We start from the raw sequence: 22,141 nt of genomic DNA on the forward strand, positions 1-22,141 counted from the left end.
CCGGGTGGGACTTGTTCTCTCCCCTCGTCGAGTGGAACAGCGCGACGGAACGTAAGATCACTTTCCTGAAGTTGCATTTCTTAAAGCGCAGTGCTCATTACTGAACACCAGCACAGTCTCGGACCGGACAAGATCCGTTCCAAAGATTCATTTTGTTCCTCGCCTCTCCCTCCTCCAGGAGCCGTGGATTAAATGTTACTATGGTTTTTTTTGGGGGGGGGGTTTTTCTCCTAAAAAAAAGGCAAAGCTTAGTTGCAGTCTGTTCGAAAGGATCACTTCATTTCCCTCTGCACACACAACGGAGAGCTGAGAGCAAAGCTCGTCTCAGAGGATCAATGTCTCCTCTTTTGTCGCATCAGTCATGCAGCTTCTGCGCCGCACAATGGCACCGGGGGGCTCGGTGGGGCGGCGGGATGCTTGAGAGTGCAGAGAACCACCTGACCACATGCATTTGCCCAAGGAACGGACATACACACACATGCGCGCTCGCACATACACACACGCTAGTGAATTGTATTTTGATCTGACAAATGGCAGCTGATTTGTTTGAATGTCTCTTTTATTTCCTTGCCTCCTATGGAAAGAATAAGGCTTAATCCTATTTCTCATTTTTACCCTCACTCCCTCCCCCAGAGCCTTTCCCCCTGTTCCAAGTGCCACAATGTGGAGTTGAGATCACAGATCAGTGGTAAAGATATGCTGTTGTTCACCGTTAGCCTTTTTTTTTTTTTTTTTTTTTAAAGGTAGCAAACACAAGAATGAGATTGAGTTTAGCTATGTTGCTAATCTACTAACAGTAGTAATGGTAGCTGTAGAGATGTTTGTGTTTAAGTACTGAGTGTGATGTTTATGATGTGTGTATGATGTATATATATATATATATATATATATATATATATATATATATATATATATATATATATATATACATATATATATAAAAACATGATAGCTTCTTTTGTGCAAGGTTTACCACAAAATTCACTTTTCACATTAATGTGGCTCTACACCATCGGCATTTCCCAGAAATAAGGAACATCTTTTGTGTTTTTCTTCCCATTAGCTTAATTTTTTTTCACAAAATGAGTGCACATGCAGCTCCGGAAATCAGCCCATTGTGATGTCACAAAGGGGAAATGATAGATCACTGATGACTTTATCTACAAGTCATGCAATCAAGTAATGTGTTGAGTTCTTTTTAGTTAGCAATTTTCTTTAACAGATTATTTTTGAAATAAAAGAAAGCTATGGTTGCTTTGGGGATAATCAGTCCTGCAGTGCGGCTTCATTAGAGTACAGGGGAAAAATAAAAGAAATCTTGAAAGGGGGATAATATGGGGTCAGCTTGCTGTCTGACACCCATTACCAGAATGGTACACTTTAATAAATGATATTTATCTACAGTTTTGTTTTTAACTGTCCCATACGAAAGACATGAGGCCTGTAAAATGTGAAACTTCCAAGTTGCTTTGTGTTGTGTTTAAAGGACTGTTTAATGAAATATAGACCTCTGCACTTTTTTTTTCATCATTATAAAAAGTTGCTACTTCAACATCAGGAGACTATAATCAATTATGGGAGCTGGAACAAAAGACCCAGCTTGCACTGTAACTTGGTCAATAATAGTAATAGTAATCATAACTGGCCTAAATAGCAGCTGACGAGGATAAAAAAGAAGTTAGTGTGCAACTGCGCCTCTCATTAAACAGCGGTTAGAAAGCCCAGACCGAGCCGAGAAAGCAAAATAAACACAAAGCGGTCGCACCATTCTTCTTCTTCTGTGGCAAGAATGCAGAAGCTGTTGGAGCGCTGGGATCCAGGGGCCTGTCAGTGATGACACCCCTGATCTATTTGTTCTGCAGCTTCTCAACCTTAACAAAGTCCAGCATCAGAGGAAATCCCCTCCTCCTCCCCCTCCTCCTGACACACACACACACACACACACACACACACACACACACACACACACACACACACACACACACACACACACACACACACACACACACATGCAGGCCATTTGTTTTGTTAAGTATGTGCTAAATGCTACAAGGTGATTATCAGGAGAAGGTGCTGATCTTCTCTATTATCTGCGGGAATCAAAGACTTTTAATAAGAGGTGAGGAAACACATCAGGCGCTTCCAGGCTCTCTTGAACTTCAAAGACCGGCTTTAATGCTGATTGGCCAAAGCACAAGTTAGCACTGAGCATGAGAGTGAGAGTTTTATCAAAACTTGCAACCAACACAGAGATGATTGTATTACAAAATACAGATCCTACATGCTGGAAATATGCATGCGTTTTGAATCCTGATACGCAGAGGAAGTACGCAGATCAGGTTTAGGCAGCATTTCCAAAAGCAACACCATTAAAGGACACTGAAATACATCCAAGGCAAATTTCACTGGATTATTTAGAACAAAAGACGTGGGAACTCAAAGCGAGATAGACTAAAGTTACCTCTATTGCCTGGAAGGACATTAGTAGTGCATGGGAGTCTGGTGCATGAGGCTGCAGCTAAAACAAGGCTCCCAAAGAGCTTTACTCTTCTGTTTTTTTCAAAGTGCATTTATTCAGAATTGCCAGTGCTGCTTTTTCTACAGGTCCTCCAAAAGGCTGGTTTTACACTGTCTACACGCATTACTCCCATAGTCTGTTGAAGGCTGATCCTGTCACCCACATCTTCCCTGCAGCCGGGCCACCCAGCCTGGATGTGCCTCCAACATGTCATCCCTCTGTGTGGTCCTTAACAAAAGAGAAACAGAGAGACTGAGGGAAACGCGGCGGTGCCAAACTCGCGAGAGAGATGTTTCAAAATATGACAGTCATCTCTGGGATTGGAGTGAAGAGGAGAAGAAAGGAAACAAAGTAAAGAAGGAATGTCTGTGCATCAACCAAAAAAAAACGTGATGCTTGATTTACAGGACATTTAGCTTTACCGTTTTTTATTTGGTGGATAAATTTGGTGGCAATAAATATGCAACATACCCCATAAAAATCCAAACACTCTAAAAACTAAAATAACATTGCAATGACGAATGCATTTTACTTTGAGGAACATGAAGTGCCTTTTAACTTGATTTTGTTTATTGTTGTGTTTATTTAAAATCCAGCTTCTTGCCAAATACCAAAGAACCTAACCCTGACAAATCCACCAAAAGAAACACAATACTTAAATCGTATTATCCCAGATATACTCACAAATGTTTGATGGAGAAAAACACGAGAACTGGGAGGTTTCTCTCATAAAAAGTTGTGGTACTCTGTCATAAATGTTTGTATTTTGCTGTTTATGGCGATATAAATGGTATTGCGCTGCTCTATGATTGGTTTTGGTTGATTTATGTGGCTGCAGACGGATTCAATAGCATTCAAGCATTCTAAATAAGCTATCTGCAAAATATGTACCTATGGACTTGGAATGGCCTGAAACACGCTGAAACAATTTTCACATTTTATCCAACGCCATTAATCTCAAAGGGTTAAAACCCTAACCCTAACCCATTAATCTAAATGGAGAACGAAACATCAGAGAGACTTGTAAATTCTTCTGAACAACCATGTCCCTAAAAAAACACTTACCCCAAGCGAGGCAAAATAAGGTATTTTGCAAAATAGGTACCTATCAACTGACTTTCTGGGAGTAACGTTTTCTCCACCATACTTAGTTAGGGTTAGCCTAAAAGGCTAACACAACAAACTAACCCTAACCCAACCCTTAACTGTAACCCTAACCCTAATCCAACCCTTAACTGTAACCCTAGCCCTAACCCCAATTCCAACCCCAACCCCAAATCCAACCCCAACACTAACCTCAGCCCCAACGCTAATTCCAACCTTAACCCCAATTTTAATCCCAACCCTAACCCTAAATCCAACCCTAACCCTAAATCCAACCCTAACCCTAATTCCAACCCTAAACCTAATTTCAACCCCAACAATAACCCTAACCGCATGTGCAGCGCCAACACTAACCCTGACCCCAATCCCAGTCCAGACCCTGATTCCAAAACATGCATAAATTACTGCTCTATGACAGCTTCGCATGAAACAAGGTAAAGTGAAAGATTATGAGGTGAAAGAATGCAAATCATTTCTCCAAAAAAACAAAACAAAACTGACCTATACATTTATATGGTTTTTCTGGGAAAAAAAAAAATCTTCAGCACAGTGTCAAAAAATTTAGAGACTCAAATAAGCCCTAAATCACAGGAATGACTGTTCTATTATAGTTTAGGATGGAAGAGGTTTTTTTTCGGGTGCCGAAAAATTTAAAGTCCCACATGCGCCCCAAACACACAGGAACTGGCCTTTAGCAGGAATGGAACCTTGAGCTCCCACATGACAGTCAATGGGTTAAGCCACTGAGATATCTATCCTTCTTGACATTGGACTTCAGAGGTATTACAGTACATCATGCACACACAGATGGTAATAAAATCTTGGATACATTTTGGTAGCCTCAACCAGGAATTGAACCGGGGTCTTCCGCACCACAGTCACAGGCTAACCCAATGAGCTATACTGCCTGGCTCAATGGAAAGGGTTTAGAAATTTACTAGTACCTCTGGAAAAACAAAAAAACAAAAACACTGAAATTTAGTTAGTTAATTTGCCTAGAGCAAGTATCAAACCCATGTTCTCCCACATGACAGTCAGTAAGGGGTTTAACCCACTAAGCTAGCTCGCTAACTTACCAAGATGGTGTCGCTGCAGGCTGCGAAACAGATGTCCAGCGTCATGAGCATGTTTTGTATGAGGAAACTCTATTCTGGGCTGATTGATAACAGAAACCCACGTCTGTTATTTATGCAACACGACATTATGGCACGAGAAGATAAGAGTGGTGGAGAAAAATCACTTGCAGACCACGTCAATTGTCCAACTCACCATCTGAGCTTCGGTGCTGGAAAGCATCTCTCTCCAAAACACTGCAAGTATGCAAACTAACACATGGCACTCAGAGGGATGCTAACTGTTAGCAGAATGCAGCAACTCACTTGTGTTCAAGCAGTTGACCACTTTAATTCCGACGCTCATGTTTTTGCACAAAGTTAATTCAGATTTTTTTTCTTTTTTAAAGCTCCAACATCCCCCAATCCAACTCCTCTATTCTGGTTTCAAAAATTCAAACACAAACATCTCAGAAGGTTCCGTTCAAAATGGGTGACATTCTGCTCGGTGTCTGCGTGCACTTCTGTGCAACTGCCAGGTGTTTCAAGGTGTGCGCTTTGCGTTTGGCACAAAGCATCTCTCAAAGGAAGAATGGGAATCATATTTCCAGAAAATGAGACCACACTGGACAAAAGTTTTCAGATGAGGCCAAGGTGTATATGACAGGTTGGTCTACAGATGCTGAGGTCATGGCAGGAAAAGTTAGTGTTTGATATCTGCCTCGGGTAATCACACTTAGCTTACTGAGTATCAGCTTGATACTAGAATGCTTTCAGAATAAAAAGTCAGAGTTTTGCAGAAAAGCAGTAAATCATTTCTCTTTCGTCACACCGAGTAACAAAATTTCAATGCTCTGTGTATGTTACATGCAGTGTCGGAGTGACAATGAAGCTACCTTGAACCTTGAATTAAAAAAAGAATAATATATTATTAATAAGGCAAAGTGTCCAGGTAAAATTTTTATATGTGTCTATATTTTGTGTCTAGTATTGCTCTCACGTGTTCTCTTGTCAAGGTTCATCAAAGAGACTTAATGTGAAACTTTTAAATAAAAGAAAATTCCTAGAAAATCATTTTCCTTCTTATACTCCACTGAGGCAAGATTGCACGATGAACGATTCAGGAAAATTCTGTTGTTCACCAGGAAGCAGCACATTTAGCCCTGTGTTGACATTCTGCAGCAAAAAAAAAAACCCAGAAACCACTTGGTTTTGGCTTCCTACTAAAATTGATGCTTTGTTGTGCCTACGTATTTGGGTGTGAGGCAGCGTCCAACACTTCGGTTCAGGTTACAACCAACCTGGGAAAGCTGTCAGGAGGTGGCGGTTCCCTTTGTGACATCACAAATGGCTTAAGGCAAAAAGACTTTGACTTAATAAACTTAATATTGTTTTTTTGCTATAACAAAATATATGTTGACTCTTACACACATTTTGGCAATTTTTTTCAAAAATAAGAGTAGGCTGCTCACACAGCTGAGACTCTGTGATAGTGGAAAAAGGTGTTTTCACCTCAAATGTTCACATGTGTGAGTATTACTGATGATTGCCGCTGCTGCTGCTGCTGCTGCGTTACGCAACACTACGCGCCGAGTTTGTCGAAACATAATTCAGCAGAAAGCTCAAACGCTCATAGCTGGACATGAAAAGTGATTGGCTGTAATCATTACTGTAACATCAGAGCATTATGTTGTAGCAGCTGGCCGCCTTCACAGAGGGCTGCTCTCTGCAGCGATCCTGCTTATAATCACTCATGTGATCTCCACATCCGGTCCCAAAACCTCTCACCCCGCCTGTTTATGACACACACGGTGCATACATGCATAAAATAAGCATCCATTAACATCTGACGAGACGCCTGCTTTCCGTCAAAGCTTTTGTTGTCAGTCCGAGCTCTCCACATGTTTGCGAACGGCAAATGTCTGACCTGCGAAAAACAACAGTGTGTTCCTCGTCATTAGCTGTGAAAACAGTCCCTCTGGTGCCCCCCCCGCCCCCCTCCACACTCCCTCCACGCCACCCCCACCCTTAACCCCTCCACCCCCCACCCCTCCACCCCCGCCTGCATTTTCTCCACTGTAAATCATGATGAAATGGCTTGCAGGCGTCAGGATAAAAGAATATTCTGAAAAAGGGAAAAGGAAAATGGGCCACAGAACTAGTCACAGCTGCTTCTCTCCTTTTGCCAGGTCTCCTAATGCCATTTGTTTTCTGTTTAATGTGATGGTTTTGTAGGAGCGGCCCTGTGCAGGATGCATGGCCAGGCTCCAGTGGGCTGCGATTACAATGCAGCCAGCCTAACTCTGGACTAATGATTTGAAGCGTATATATCCAGAGTTCCAGAGCGTTTAGAATATTTGCCTCCACTGAATTTTATGGAATTCAGCATAAAGTGTGGAACCTAACCCCATGCTGTATTCTTTAGTATACTAACAGATATGCAACAGGCACTGCCTGAACAGGATGCAGATTTTAGACAACTACAGTGTCAAACATAAAAAACAACAACACAAAAACAAAAGGAAATTGTTATTTTGTGTGTATAATTAAGATTTTTCTTTTTTTATTATTTGAGTTTATGTTGTCATACAAGTTTTCATACAGTTTTATCAAAGATCTTTTTTTTTTTTTTAATTTCTAATGTCTTTGTAATACGTAGGTGACATGAATAATATTCAGCATGTAGAGATAACGCGTAGATTAATCTGAACCACAACTTTTTCTCTTAATGCCGCAACATTCTGTTGAAATTCTTTCAGCTGTAACTCCAGCAAGTTGTCACATCTCTTTGTGACGCAAACTCCACCTGACTGAATGGTGCTGGCGCAGTTTAAAAAAAACGGCCCCGATCAGAGCCGCTAATAGAGATCTTTCCCTCTCACACAGCAGACAATTTGCTTGTCAGGTGTAACTAATAACATTACTGGTGGCTCTGCTCCATTTAGGTGCCCCAGTAAGCCATGCCAGTGAGCCGGCATGCACAATAGCAGGACTCTGGCACTGGTGTAGCCGAGTGGAATGCAGCCACTCTTAATGTTATTAGCCACAACTTTGTTTGGCAAATTGAGCCTTATTGAAAAAAAAAACATTTGTGATTGTCTGGACAAAGTATAATCCCATAAGTAAATTATAAATTATTAATTGAACCTGTAATTCCACAAACTGCGCGACTGTCGGAGCAAAACACCCTGTTTGCATGACAATCAGACTGAAAACAATGTCAGTGTCTATAGAAGGCCGAGAGGAAACTTTCTTAAAATAAATAAATCAATAAATAACGCCTGTCTGACATCAAACTGGAGCAGGAATATAACTGCTGGGGGAGTTGTGCGTTAGAGTGTAGGTGTGTGCCAGTAAAGTGAGACTATGCAGACCAGCCTGCTGAGAGCACTTTGTTGGAGCGCTTGTATATAGTGCAGAGTGGTTCCAAGCACGTACCAGCCACACTTCACATGCAAGCCTGACGTCAAAACAAGGCCTTAGAGTGCCTGCCCTGCTTTTATAACACTTCAACATTATAACAATATTTGTGATGAAGTTGCACCTTCCTTCCAAAACCACAATGAGAGTTTATGTGAGTTTACTAAGCAGTAATGAGCACCACTGCTGCAAGGCCAGAGGGAAACTGGATACCCAGGGGGAATTAGAGGTTGTTTTTTTTTTTAAGGACTGCATTCCTCACACGGCACAAACTATTCCACAGCGGCATTGTGTGATTCTGCAACCGCTGATATCTCATTGGCTCTTACTGGCAGGACAGAAAAGGACGACCATGTTTGTCTCATTTCTGCCTCTTCGCACTGGCTCCGTGAATGACTTGACAGTTGATTTTAAGTTTGGTTTCAACGATTTTTACAGCTCATCATGGCCTGGATTCAAGAGAAGCAACTGACCTTTAACCCCAGGTGTTCCAAATGTGCGTTGACCTCTTCGGGTCTTCGGTTCATGGTGGAGGACGCAGAGCGATGATGAGACCCATGAGATCGGATCAACTGGCTTTCTGGTGTCTTTTTAAGCCATATGCACTTTTTTTTCAGTGAGCCTCTCCAGACTTTATTAGAAATAAGTTACGTTTGTGAAATATCACAAAAATAACTTATTTTTAGTTTTTGGCTTGTCCGTGTTGTTTTGTGACTTCCTGTTTTATTTTGTAATTTAACCCTCCTCCAGTATCTGTTAGCTTACCTCTCAATCTGTGTGTTTCTCACCTGTCTGCCCTCTTGAATTGATTGCTTCCACCTGTTCCCCGTTACCTGGTGCGCGCGCACACACGCACACACACACACACACACCAGCCAAGCAACTAGCATTTAATCATTTAAGTGTCATCTGAACATCCAACCACGTTTTGTTCGGCGTCCATGAATTTCCATTTTGGCTCCGCCTTCCTTGAATCTGAGCAGAGGTCCAATCAGTGTAAGTGAAAACACTTGTTTGGATTTACAGTGAGCTCTGAACACTGTCCCACACAGACAATCATTTTCTCTTTATTCTGACTGGGTAGGCTTTCATTGCAATTGACAGGCGTCTTAAGTAAACATGGGACTGAGCCTTTGAGCTGTTTGAATCATGTTAAAACATCTCCCACAGTGTGTAGGAGACTTAAGTCTTCCAGTTTGGATAAATCAATGCCAAGACGTTGAGACGAGCGGTGACTCGCCGAGCGAAACGACATCACGAAAACAGAACATTTAACTTGAAAGGGTGATTTCAGAATTGGATTGTTGGCTTTGAGGCTTCTGAGGTGCAGCTGGCCGTGTTGTCACTAACCTGGGGAGGAATCGTGACCTTTGTGACGTCATCGAGGATTTATTCGCCAAAGCTCTTTCGATCATCACGGACCAATCTGAAAAGTGGAGCAATCAAAATAAGGGTGATGAATCACTGTCATTTGGTCCTGCCTGTGATGTTGTAACCCCCTCACGCATACATAGCATACATACACATTTACCTGCTTCCAACGCACCACTGCTGCAGGTGTCACTCGTCAAACAGAGGCAAAGGATTTCCCAGCATTATATGCGGTTCTTGGGCGGGGCTTGTTCTCATGTGACTGGGTTTGGGTTTGCCATTGTGCGGTCGACGTTTCAGTTTACATTGATAAAAATATATTGTAAAATGATGATTATTTGTGTAAGTGGTAAACTGTTGATTTAACTGTGGAAGTTGTGTTGATTGATTGATTGATTGATTGATTGATTGGTCACCTGGCTCAGTGGGAGGAGCCTTACCTTTAAAAGGTGGCTGTTTGGGCTTGGCTCAGTGCGTGCATCTTTTTCGTATATTGTTTTAGATTTGAATAAATCTCAAGCAACTCCTCGACTTTGCCAGCGTTCCCTTTGTTTTTTTTACGTTCTTCAAAGACCCCACGTGACAGTTTCCTGTAACTAAAAATGCATAAAAGATAAGTTTAGTCAAACTTTGCCAAGTGAGTTTTAAAATAGGTCTCATGGGCCGGATGTGGAAGTCTAGGAACTGAGGGATTTTGTGTGCTTGCGATAAAAAAAAAGTGATCAAATACCCTCACACGAACAGCAGATCACACTCACTCTGAACTGCTCCCTGCATCTTCTCACTGTTAAAGGATGCTTGGAGGATTTTGAAGGCAGCTTATGGTCTCAACAGTCTGTTTACAGAAAAAAAAAGGGTTTAACGGGGACGAACCGGCAACATCCACAGGGAGGGAGATTATAATCTGTTTGAATAGGCCAAAATTGGAATATGCAGCCCCAGAATAACAGAGTAAAAGTCATTTTGCAGCTGGCTCAAATCTGTCATGTGTTTGTCCCTGAAGCTCCGCATCATGCTCATGCACCCAGAATGTTTTCTGTTTGTTCATTGAAAAAGCCTTGTTGTCAGCGTCTGTAGCTTTTCCAACCAGCTGCGAGCTGCGTAATCTCAGCAGAAATATGTCAGCGTTGTCGGGGAAGTCTGGAAATTAGGGAGTGCGACACCCTTGGCTTTAAACACAAAAGCAAAACATTAATAAACACAGTGTGAGACAGCCGCTGCGTCTCCTCGGGTGGATCAGACTCGCGGCCGACCATCCGGTGAGGCCGGAGTCGGAGCTGCAGAGTATAGACGCTCCGATGCCACGCTGCAATCAAAAACACCTGGCCTGGAACAGTCACAACAGGGCGGCATAAAAACAACCTTTACATACACAGACCCTAGAACGGCTGGACTGAAAAGCTGTTTTCTCCTGTTGTTTTCAACTTTAACAAAAAATAGCCAAAAAAAAACAAAAACAATGCTGACTTTTCCCAATTTCAATTTCCACTGATGTTGTAGCGCCTTCCATTCGAGGCCTTGAGGTTTTAAGGTTGTTAAGGCTGATTTGCTTGCAGCACACATACACCTCTGGCCTCTGAACTCACTGACACAGCAGTAATCTGCACATCAAGGCTCAGCTCAACAGACCACAGTGAACTCTGCTCTCACCTGTGTGTCACCACCTCCTTCCCTGCTCACACATTTAGATGGAATTTTTTTTTTTTTTACTTACTTACCTAATTAGTGATGGGAAACTAATCAATATTGCTTTAGAGAACGATTTCTTTTAAAGTTGTAGAGCACCACCGCTGACATCACCATCACTAACTACCCTTGCAGAAAAAAAGACCGTCCTTCCTTCCTGTTGTTAATGAGAGTTCAGCACATGATTGTGAACACATACAACGGTGAAACATGACCTCTTAAATACCATAAAAGGCCATAAAGTGAGAAGTGATAAGCGCGCAAGGTTCCAAAGTTTTGACGGAGAAAACCCCAACAGCAGTGAATACAACTTAAAAAAAAAATACAGTGAAATGCCATCTTAGATGGAGGTCAATGTAAAACGCATTTAGAACTGCAACAAAATAAATATGGGGTGAGGGAGAGAAAGCAGCTGGGACAAACTTACCCCAGTGCTGTTGCTCTTTGTCCCAGCCCCTGGGAACTAGGAACCTTCATTCAGAGGCTGGGAACCACTAGTATTAAAGATCTGCGTCAGGTGATGGGAGAGATAACTAACCCCCAGGAACTCCAAGCTGCTCTTTACAAGGCTGAAGCGTATGAGATCCAGCGGGGTGGGGTGGGGTGGAGTAGTGGGGGGGGGGTAAAAAAAATGTTAAAGGTTTGAACTGAACTACAAACAAACAGTTGGAAAAGCTGAAAAGCTGAAAAGTCGGGGGAGGTGGGAAGTGAGTGGATGGGGGGGGTGAGTGGGGGTGGGGGTGGGGGGGGTTGGACAAAAGGTTATTTTTGTCATCACAGTAATGGGGATACAAGAATAAGATTGTCTCCGCTCATTATGAGCAAAGTGGCGCGCGGGGTCTCCGGTCCCTGCCGGCCCCCCGGGAACCCCCGCGGCGCCCCCCCGCAGCCACGGCTTCCTTGTGCTGATGAGCTTTTGACAGGCTCCTAAACAGGCTGCTTAATGCCGTGCCAGGCCAGACACGGAGCGGCTGGGACGCTGGCAGCTTCTTGGCCCGCGCAGCGCATCGCGGGCCTCAACCCGCTTCACACTCCGCCCTCCGCCCTCGCCACCACCTCCCCCTCCACTGCCACCACCTCCCCCTCCACCGCCACCTCCAGCACCACCAACCCCCCACCCCTCCCAACCCCCATCTCTTTCTCCTGCCTCAGAGGTTGTTGGTTGTTTTGTTTTTTTTATGCAAAGCCTTTCCAAGCGAAGATGGTGGGAGTCCTTTCAAGCGTGCATGTCGCTAAAGCGTAGGTATCAAACTCTGGCCCGCAGGCCAAATTTGGCCCGCAGTGTAATTATATTTGGCCCTCAAGGCAATGCAAAATCACTACAGACCTGGCCCGCGGGTATCATACAGCACACGTATCACAAATACTACAAGTCCCAGAATGCTCTGCTGGTATTTTGGTGTGTCATTCAGGATGTTTATTTAAGCATGTATATTATTGTGCCTTAATTGGTTTATTGTTGTTATTTTATTTTTTAAATGTATTATTAGCTTGTGGAAAAAGGTTACTGTTGAAATATAAGGCTGTAAAAAATGAGGTATTTGATTTTAAATGTGTGCAATATTAAGTTATTTATTGTGTCGTATTAAACTTTGCTTGTGCCATGTTCAGTGTCGAAGCAAAACCTGTTTGGGTCCATAAAAAAAAAGGTTCACTGTTATATTTAGAGGAAGATTTTTTTTCAATAAATATCAATGTTGGCCCGCGACTTTGTCCAAGTTTGAAATCTTTTTCCCACTGTGTGTTTGAGTTTGACACTCCTGAGCTAAAGTGAGTGCTTGTACAGTCTCCTGTCACGGTGAGAGATGCGGGTGATCCGCTGCTGTCGTGCAGCCAGCTGCGGCCCCCACTGTCGTGAACCCCTCTCCCCCCCAGGCCAAAACACAGACACACATACAGTCACCGCCTGGAATCTGGAAACAGTCATTTTTAGCCGTTTGACACAATAGAGGCTGACATCTGTTAATCCTTTTCATCCCCTCAGAGATGGAAACTCTTGTCTTTGACAATCCCAAATAATCTTGCGCTGAGTTCCAGTTTCTCCCGGCCGGCTGACGACATACACGACAGCACATCACAAACATCCAAAGTGGAGCCTGACACCCTTATCTCGAGTTCCAGTGACACTCTGGTTTATTTTCACAGGGCTATCAGGGAAACTTGTAAAGATTAGAAACGTTAGGCCCAGGACCCGAGATACATCACTACCCCCTAGTGTTGAAAAGGAAGCACCGCGGGCACCAAATGCACTGCTGTCTCAGCCATGGGCGTAGCGGACGCAGGGCACAGGGGGGGGCATATCCCGCGCACTTCCCGTATCTGTGCCCTCCGCATTTTTTTTTTATTTTTTATTTTTTATTTTTTACAGCCATTACAACCACCTAATTCATTTTTAACATGTGGAAACGCGTTTTTCCGAGCCACCTCTAAACGCATCATGAGTTTATTCCGAGCCAAGGCGGCAAACAAACGCCACTGACCGGTGTCATCAGAGACTGACTTTGTTGTGCTTCAAACATGTTCAACAAACCAGCCAAGAGGCAAAAAACTTTAGACAGCCCCCCCAAACAAACCGTTTAAGTTGAGTAATGCTGTTACATGTAGATAATGTTTAGCTAAAGACACTCTATAAGACATTCTATATTGTATATTATTGCCTAGGACTTTGGCTAAAAGATGACAAGTAGATTAGTTAGCTAAGCTAGCTAGTTATAAACCCACTCCACCTTAGTTCCTGCACAGAACATGTGCTCACTAGGGTTGCCACCCGTCCCGTTTTACCCTGAATTGTTCTCTTTTTTTCACCACCAAAATCTCTCCCAGGACACAATTTGTCCCGTTTTTTTTTTTTGTTTGTTTTGTTTTTTTTTTTAGGAAAAATGACAAAGCCTCATTTGATTTCCGTCTGTGGTCACTGCTCACAATTTATTATTATTATTATTATTATTATTATTATTATATTTTTTTTTTGCACATATATTTCTTAAAATCTGTATACTATAGATTCTATTCAACCAGAGTTTGGCAGCTTTAGAGTCTAGATTTTAAAGAGCTGAAGTCAGTTTCCTGGTGCTGTGCTGTTTGTGTTTGTGCGGTTCTTTAGCTGGTAAGGAGAGGTGCAATTGAATGCGTGAGGATGATAAATCACTCAATAGGCCTCTGAACAATTTGTCCCCCTCACTTGTAAAATGATGGCTACGCCCCCCAGTCTCAGCGCAGGATGGGGGAAGACGCAGTTCCATAATCTGCGGCAAAACTCTGACTACGGAAGGACAACACATTGCCACGGTGTGACGACTTTTCCATCTGCGGTCCCTTTTATGGCTTTCCAACTGTAAATGTTGATCCAAGGGAAAGGAAACGCAGCATGCTAGTGTTGTGAAATTCTTGGGTGAGTGAAACGGCAACAAACCGCCTTTAAACCTGGTTTAAGCATCTGAGGGAAACACATGAAAATATTGTCTGACGTGAGATAAGTGCGTGTGTATATCAAAAAGCGAGCACTTTGAATTCTTGACACATGGAGCGCTTTTCTGCTTGAAAGAAAACAAACTTGTGGATCAGTGGACCAAAACTTTGCAAAGCACCTGGATTGCTGTGGCTCCAAGTCCGAAATCACACTTGTAGATGGAATAAATCCAGCAAGAATTAAGAAATGTTCCTTCTGGTGTGTTATCAAGTGTCGATCAGGTCAAAAATGTTTTGCTCACTGTGGCTCAGTGGAGGCCAAACAGAATTTTGGGCGCAGGACACAACACAGAGAGCCTGAACAACATTTTGGAGCGCGAAACGAGGCACAGCTACCGCCGTTTCACGCAAGAGTTTGCAGCGTGTAAGAACGACAACACACATTGAGCGCAGCTGCCGCCACAAGGGACACTTTGCATATTTTAGTTTTATAGTGACTGCTGCGTTTCTGATGACTCACATGTGAATGCAAGAGATGTTGTGGGTCTGTATTGAGAGAAAAAGTCACTCAAATGTTGCAGTTTGTGCTGCGTCCGGGACCTAAAGGCCTTTAGGGGAAAATAGTGAGCTGTAATTGCCAACAATTACTATGAAAGAGAACAATCTGGCAGTGATGATGTTGGGAATAATGAGCAGCGATAACAACAGTTATTAATGGAGTGTACAACACCGTAGTGCAGTGGTTTTCAAAGAGAGGTTCGAGGAGCCCCAGGGGTCCATGCGAGGGTTTCTTAGGTCCCTCCTCAAAATAATAAAACAACTGATAATTATGTTCATGACATTGTTGGTGGATGTGTAACAGCTGAAAGTCTTCCTGCATTGCTTGTACATGCTTTGGATATCAAACTTATTTTTAAACATCTTGTTGGATTGTGTTTTAGAGCAGGCTCTGCCTGGTTGAGAAGGTCCAGCTGAGCATCACTTGTAAAAGGGAGCTAAAACCAAGTGTTTTTTTCTTGCAGGAGGCTGTAAACAGAGGGATAAATGTGTTTATGTTAATATGTGTGTGGATAATCGTTTGCTCAATTTATCATTATTAGCAGTTTTCTGTTTGAAACATGAAGATGTGAAAATAAGCTCAATATTTCCCCTTTAACTTAACATGATGAGTTTTGTTTTCATTTTTTTTCTGATTGCTGCACTTGTAAAGGACCAGATGAGAGCTGGTTCTGGTTGGGATCAGGAGATGGAACCTTATCTACACACAAGTTCTGCATTATTTCATCCCTCTCAGTGCCCTGAAAAAAAAAATATGACAAAAAACATCAGAGAGGGGGAAAGCATGACCTCAGACTTTGTAACCTGGCAGATATAATCCAATCACTCTGCCGAGAGCCAAACTTGCATTTAACGCCAGTCAGTACATCATCCTGTATATCTTACTTAGTCTGCGCTGACTGTGCTTTGAAGAGGCAGCTCTGAAATCACATTCCAGTTTCCCCTCCCAAACTGCAAATTATTTCTACTCCCACGAGATGTGTGATTCGGACCTGAGAGTTAAAGCAAATCACTTGCAGACTTCTTCATGACCAGTTTATTAATCTGAGGCAAAGGGCTTGAATTCGAGCTGAAGTTTAAACAACCTCCTCATCAATGGACAATGTGTAAAAAAATGGGGGGGGAGTTTTGACTGCAGTTTGTGCTTGGTTCCACTTCAACAACATCAACAGACATTCGGAGTTAAGCTTTGACGCCAGATACCAAGAAGGAAACTCTGGACCAGAAAAAAAAAAAAAATGTGCCCCTTAATTGGTAACAGTCTCTGGATTTCCATAAGCAAGGTAGGCTGTAATTAATCCCAGCTCTGTGAGGATCCTCTGCGGAGCGCGCTCATGTATTTGTTATTAGACGTCACCACTCTGGAGCCCATCAGATACAAAGTCTCAATATAAACCAGTCAGATAGAGGGAAAAATCCCCCACCAACGCCTCAGCAGAAATCACCCCAGGGTTATCAGGGGGCATCTAGCGGCAGAATTTGACCTGCGTGAACCCACCCTCATTTCCCCCCTGAAAAACCTGCCTCCTCGACGCCTCCTCTCCTCCTCATTAAAGCTCCCAAATCAGCCTGTTTGAATTAAAAGTGCCCGTGGTGCAACGTGGTCGAGGACGGCGGTTTGCTGAGGGGGATGCTGAGCGTAGCTGGCACGTCTTATCTAGCGCAGATTAGCGGCGGGGAGAAACGCTGTTTGCCATGTTGCAATATAGCCCGTCGCCGTCCCATCATCGCCTGCTTCTCGCAGCAACAACATGACGCAAATGCGGTCCAGATGTCTCAGCCGTCGAGCCTCGATATTTCACTAACCTCACGTCGGCCTTATCACGCGTCACAGAACCCCGGCGCGATAACATCTCAGCACATTTCAGATAATCAGGGCCTGCAGCTGCCCACAGCTCAACAACAAATTGAAACTGGTGTCACCTTGCAGAAATAGTTTGCACTTAACTCGAGTAAATAATGTCCGACTGGGAAAGGGTCCACATCCTCATGTTAAACAGCAACAGTGGGGATTTGGGGAAAACTATATTGTCAATATATTCAATGTTCCACAACTTCACATTTTCTCTTCTTTAGCTTGCCCCAAGCACTTTTCAGAAAGCATGCGCACAGCTCTGGAAATCTGACCATCGTGATGTCACAAAGGGCACTGACCTCTCTCAGACACACCCCTAGACAGGTGTTGGCCGAGCCCCTCAAGACCAGCTCAAAGCCGCCTGGTTGTTTTCTCCTCTCAAATATGTGGAAGAGTCAAGAAAGCACCAGGAAGCAGCTACAACCAAGTGCTGTCAGGTTATTAAAGGGATAGAAAAGACGCTGAGACCTGGAGAGGTTTCTGGGCATCAGTGGTGCAAGGCTGCTTTGCAGCCGTCTTTCATGCTGTGAGGTAAAATATTTTACTGCAACTCCAGCTCAAAATCCAGTCAGCTTAAATCCTTGCAACAAAAAAAAAAAGCAGTGTTTTGTCACTTTGTACATCAGATGTGTTTATTTTTTGCAGGACAACCTATTTGCGTCAAGTTTATTTTGCAGACAACAGTGTTGTCACAATTGTGTCAAACAGTCCGGTGCACCTGCTGAGGAGTTTGATCACTGTCGGCTGAGGTAAACACATCTCTTCACACGCGGCTCAAAAAAACCGAGAGTCATCGTCATTTTCTGCAAACTGGAAATTATAGTTTTCCAAAACATCACTTTTGGATGCATCATGGCTGAAACAATGTAAGGGAGCCTTTATATGGTTACAGATGTAGTTTTGATTGTTTCGAGACTTTTTCCACAGCCAGCACCATGTGCACCTACATGTCGCTGATGTTTTTTGGCTTTGGTTTTTGACTGTAGCGGCAACAGAGGTATCAAACATTACTTTTTTTTTACTGGTATAGTATTTTTTCATTTCATTTTTTTCAAGTATCGGTTTTGACTCTAAAGGCAAAACAACTTTTCCATTGTGAGAAAAGATGAAAAGATGAGAAGGAGTAAAAGGGGAGTAAAATGAGTGACCAAAATAAATATGTGACTTCCTGAGCAGAGACTGGCAACCAAGGCATTTCTCTTCCCTGAAGAACTTTTTTGTCCTTGGACTCTAAAATCCAGTCTGGCGGTCTAAAGCCTGTTTCCCACAGGGCCAAGGTCACGCTGCCTCCCCCTGCTCAGTCCTCCTCGGAGGAGAGCTGGGCTCCTTCGTCGTGAACCTCTCTGTAGGCAGCCATGGGGCCGCCGTCCAGAGTGTAGCTCCCCATAGAGATCTTCAGTCCCTCAGACAGTTTCTGGGCTGCCAGCTTGGCCTGCAACTCCTGAAATTAAACATGACACAGAAGAAAAGCTGACGTGAAAAGGCTGTGTGGCCGAAACAACTACATTATTATAGAGCAGAGCTGCTCCTGCGGTTAAAAAAAAACTCTACAAAAAGAAGGCTGACAATAAGCTTAAGAGCCTTCTGACAGTTTACAACACTGACTGTTTGGCTCCAGAGTCACTGGACAGTGACAGCAGATGGGTCCTATGATGTCTGAATGCTGCCCTCTAGAGGTAAAGAACATTTTGGCGCTGACTTACAGTTTCGTTTACCGTCTTAAAATATAAATTTATAACAAACACAGTGTCTGTCTGTAAACATTTTCTTACATGACATAAAAGAAGTGCAAGTAATGAGTCGGTTGGCAAATGAAGTCTAAAAATATGTGGCCATACTGCACATAAATGGCCTCAACAACTGTTGAATGCAATGAGATGGTGAATCCAATTCCCCCAAGAAAATGTTTGAATGATTTTTTTCTTAGGAAAAAAATTGCTGTTTGTAGGCTCCAGCAACACAGAAAACAGGAGAAGCAGGATGACGGCTGTCTTCTTTGTAATGTGTGTGGGCAGCTGATTTATTAAATCATCACACTACAAACAGGAATCTTTTACCAGCTTGATTTCAGCCATAAAATGATGCATTCATGACTTTTTTACACCAGTAACTCAACTCATCTGTACCAGTGCAGCATGAGACCAATGGCTGAACTCTACCTGCTGCTTCTTGGTTTGCTCCTTCAGGAGAACAGCCGACTCCTCCAGAGTGAGCAGCTGTGCCGGGGTGTGATGGAGAGGTGGGAGTTTGGCTGCAGTGATGTCGTCCAGGTGTTTACGATCCCGCTCCTTCCTGGCCTCTGCCGACAGCAGCGAAGGGCCCTCTGATGAACGGCTTGGTGAGGATTCTGATGGAGAGTTGCCGCCTCTCTCGGGAATCCTAGAAACACAGGACAACAGATTTTTAAATGATTATGTACGGGTAATTTTTTTTATTTGTGACCTGTTTGTTTTAGACAGACAGACAGACAGATAGACAGATAGACAGATAGAATAACTCACTGATTCGTTTTGAATTTTTGCCTCCTGTGCTCTGGGATCTTCTCTGTTCTTTCCAGAATGGTGACATAGGGAGGTTTATTTGGTGAAAAGGACTTTTCCCTTTCTGTGCTTTCTCCAGCACCACTTTCAGAAAGTCTGACCCTTTTCAAGGCCTCCACAAGGTCGCTCTCTTTTGTCACATCAGAGTTGAGGGAGGCCCCAGCAGCCATCGTCTCCATGGTTTCACCGCTAACCTCACTGGACACCAAGTGGCCCTGGTTCTCATCCAAGCGGGTCTTTCCCTGCACCTCTGCAGAGGGAGCTAAGGACGACCCCTGCTGCATTGCATCAATGGCAGCAGCTTCACTTTCTGTGTTTGTTTGTGAAGCGGCTGGAGTGCCGGGGTCGGCACGTTGCCGCACAGTGAAGGCACGTTGGTATTTGGACTGCAGCTCTGCGCTGGCAGCAGATGCCAAGCTCTGTCTCTTCTCCTCTTCATGGTGGTGCTGGATGGCGAGGCGAACTCTCTCAGCAAACTCTTGGATCTTTTTCCCTTTGTCAGGTAGAGTATTCAATAACCTCCTGCAAAAAACAGGAATCCACTTAGTGCCGCAGTCAAATGTGTCGACTCTACTTACAATAATAACAATAATAATAATAATAATGATAATAATAATAATAATAATAATAATAATAATAATAATAATAATAATCTTCTAAAAAGAACAAGAAAAAGAAGACGAAGACACCGATGCTGATGTGTTTGTAGTCTTTTCAATTGCTGTTGTGTCATTGCATAAAATACTTCAAAGTTAATCACAACTCACAAAGTTTGGAGATTGTGTAGAATAGTAGTGAAATTGCTGTAGTCACATCTTGTGTACTAATACTAATAACTTCATTATTAAAAGAATAATAAGACTTCATTCTATGTCAGTATGATGATAGCTTTAAAAGGTCCATCGTTCATAACATGTTAATATCTTGTTTTTTCCTTTCTTAGCCTACAAATATAATATGTATTTTTTACTGAATATAATTTTCCATCTTTTTTGCACTATACCGTTGCTGTAATTATGCAAATTTCCCCAATGTGGTATTAATAAATCTATTCTATTCTACTCTACTCTATTCTGTAAAAATGGACGACAGTATGCCTTGTCTGCTTCTTAGATTGCATCTATTTTAATGCTACACTCAACTGTTGACATTATTCACCGAAGAGCAAACGCAATAGCTACGTTGAGACAGGAGCTTGTCGCCACCCTACCAGTTCTGCCTTTGACGTATGTTCCATCCTAGTCTCTCGATACCCAGTGGAGAAAAAGAAGACGTGAACTCACTTGTTGGAGAGGATATTCTCCTGTCGCTGGAGCAGTTCGACGAGTTCCTCCTTGCTGCGATTCCTCAGATCTCCCACTTGTCCCTGACGCTCAGTCCAAGACGACAACATCACTGACTGATGGCCAAAATCAGCGGCAGAGCGACGCCAAAACTTCTCAACGTACCATTTTACTGACAAACTCTAATCGTGTGTCCGACGGCATCGAACAACAACAACAACAAATCTTGGCTGTGTCATTCGGGGGGTTTCGGTAACCTGAAGTTTAAGTTTAGAAGCCCGCGTTTACCCGTTTCCCGCAAGACCACAACATTTCAATGTGGACGCTTCCGCTTTTTCTTCTTCGTCTTCCTCCTGACGTAGAAATTATTTTTGACATAACTCGTCGAGCGCCCCCCTGAGATAGGATTTGATAATGCGTCACACTTGCAGTTGCAGTAGCGATTCCCGAAACGGAGGAACGCAAATTCCTACATCAAAGTTTAAACATTAAATTGTTTACATGAAATCAAAAGCATAAAATAAACATAAATTCAACAATTCCTTCATGTTGGACAAAACAAAATCTTTGACAATTTTAGTTAGTGTTTTTGAAGCTGAATTTCAGGTTTGGTGATTTTACCTTGACAGCATAACTCGTAAAGAGTAAGATCAAGCAGTAAATCAGAAAACAGGGACTTAGACTTTGAGTAATTAATTAAAGTAACGAAATTAATATGCCATGCTGTGACCCTCAAAGCTGCAACATCTCCCCATATCTAACAGTGCAAGATTTGCCGCCATTTAGTGGACAAAAAGCACATTACACACAGTTTTGTGAAGAAAGTTCACATTAATATAAAATTTTCTGGGATAACTGTTTTTTTTTTTTTTTTTTAATCTATGATTTCTGACTAAAGTCCCTTTTTTTCTAATCAGGAGTTTTGGCTTTTCCACAGCTGTGTTTCCCAGCCGGATGTTTTCTTACTACTGTACCTACTGATTTTTCCACACTTGAACAATGACCAACCTTTACCAAGAGGTTACAGCTGTGTCCTTTCTTTCCTTCTAGAGGTCAACAGCAGTTCAGCCTTTGTCTGCAGGTGTCAGATTGGCCTTCTGCTGCAAGCTCAGGAATGCAGTCAATTAAATTGTTCTTTGTCTACATGATGCGTGCCTCTATAACAAACATCAACACAGACCAAAATAGACAGATATATAGTAAGGTTTTTGAGTGATGCTAATCAAAATCGACAGAAAGATCGAAATTGTGAAGCACGTCACCAGGCTTTGTAACACAAATACAAGTCAACATAAACGACAAACCGTCCAAATAACATGCAGAGAACATATTCTTGAAATCAGTTA

At 42.8% G+C, this 22,141-nt stretch overlaps 1 protein-coding gene and 1 long non-coding RNA gene across 2 annotated transcripts; both read right to left on the bottom strand.

The window, feature by feature from the left end:
* Nucleotides 1-9,463: 9,463 nt before the first annotated feature.
* On the bottom strand, nucleotides 9,464-9,717 carry LOC142887888 (uncharacterized). The gene is made up of 2 exons (XR_012926614.1): nucleotides 9,626-9,717; nucleotides 9,464-9,520 (listed from the first exon to the last, which is right to left on the bottom strand). It is a non-coding gene; the product is annotated as an uncharacterized LOC142887888 (long non-coding RNA).
* A 7,860-nt stretch (nucleotides 9,718-17,577) lies between these two features.
* polr2m (RNA polymerase II subunit M) lies at nucleotides 17,578-21,148 on the bottom strand. The gene is made up of 4 exons (XM_076024779.1): nucleotides 20,796-21,148; nucleotides 19,474-20,034; nucleotides 19,132-19,351; nucleotides 17,578-18,413 (listed from the first exon to the last, which is right to left on the bottom strand). The coding sequence occupies exons 1-4, from the start codon at nucleotides 20,903-20,905 to the stop codon at nucleotides 18,270-18,272; spliced, it is 1,035 nt and encodes a 344-aa protein (XP_075880894.1). The 5' UTR covers nucleotides 20,906-21,148; the 3' UTR covers nucleotides 17,578-18,269.
* Between the last annotated feature and the right edge of the window lie 993 nt (nucleotides 21,149-22,141).

Source organism: Nelusetta ayraudi, unplaced genomic scaffold (assembly GCF_046127955.1).
Source record: "Nelusetta ayraudi isolate G7.1 ecotype Tasmania unplaced genomic scaffold, CSIRO-AGI_Nayr_v1 ptg000002l, whole genome shotgun sequence".
Classification (NCBI taxonomy): domain Eukaryota; kingdom Metazoa; phylum Chordata; class Actinopteri; order Tetraodontiformes; family Monacanthidae; genus Nelusetta; species Nelusetta ayraudi.

Bases quoted from the DNA above. Each gene is read 5' to 3' on its own strand.
- polr2m (XM_076024779.1), bottom strand. From the start codon at position 20,905: ATGTTGTCGTCTTGGACTGAGCGTCAGGGACAAGTGGGAGATCTGAGG. The intron at 20,035-20,795 runs GTGAGTTCACGT...TGTTTTTTGCAG, and splicing joins GAGAATATCCTCTCCAACAA to GAGGTTATTGAATACTCTAC. The intron at 18,414-19,131 runs GTAGAGTTCAGC...GTTTAATTTCAG, and splicing joins AGCAAACCAAGAAGCAGCAG to GAGTTGCAGGCCAAGCTGGC.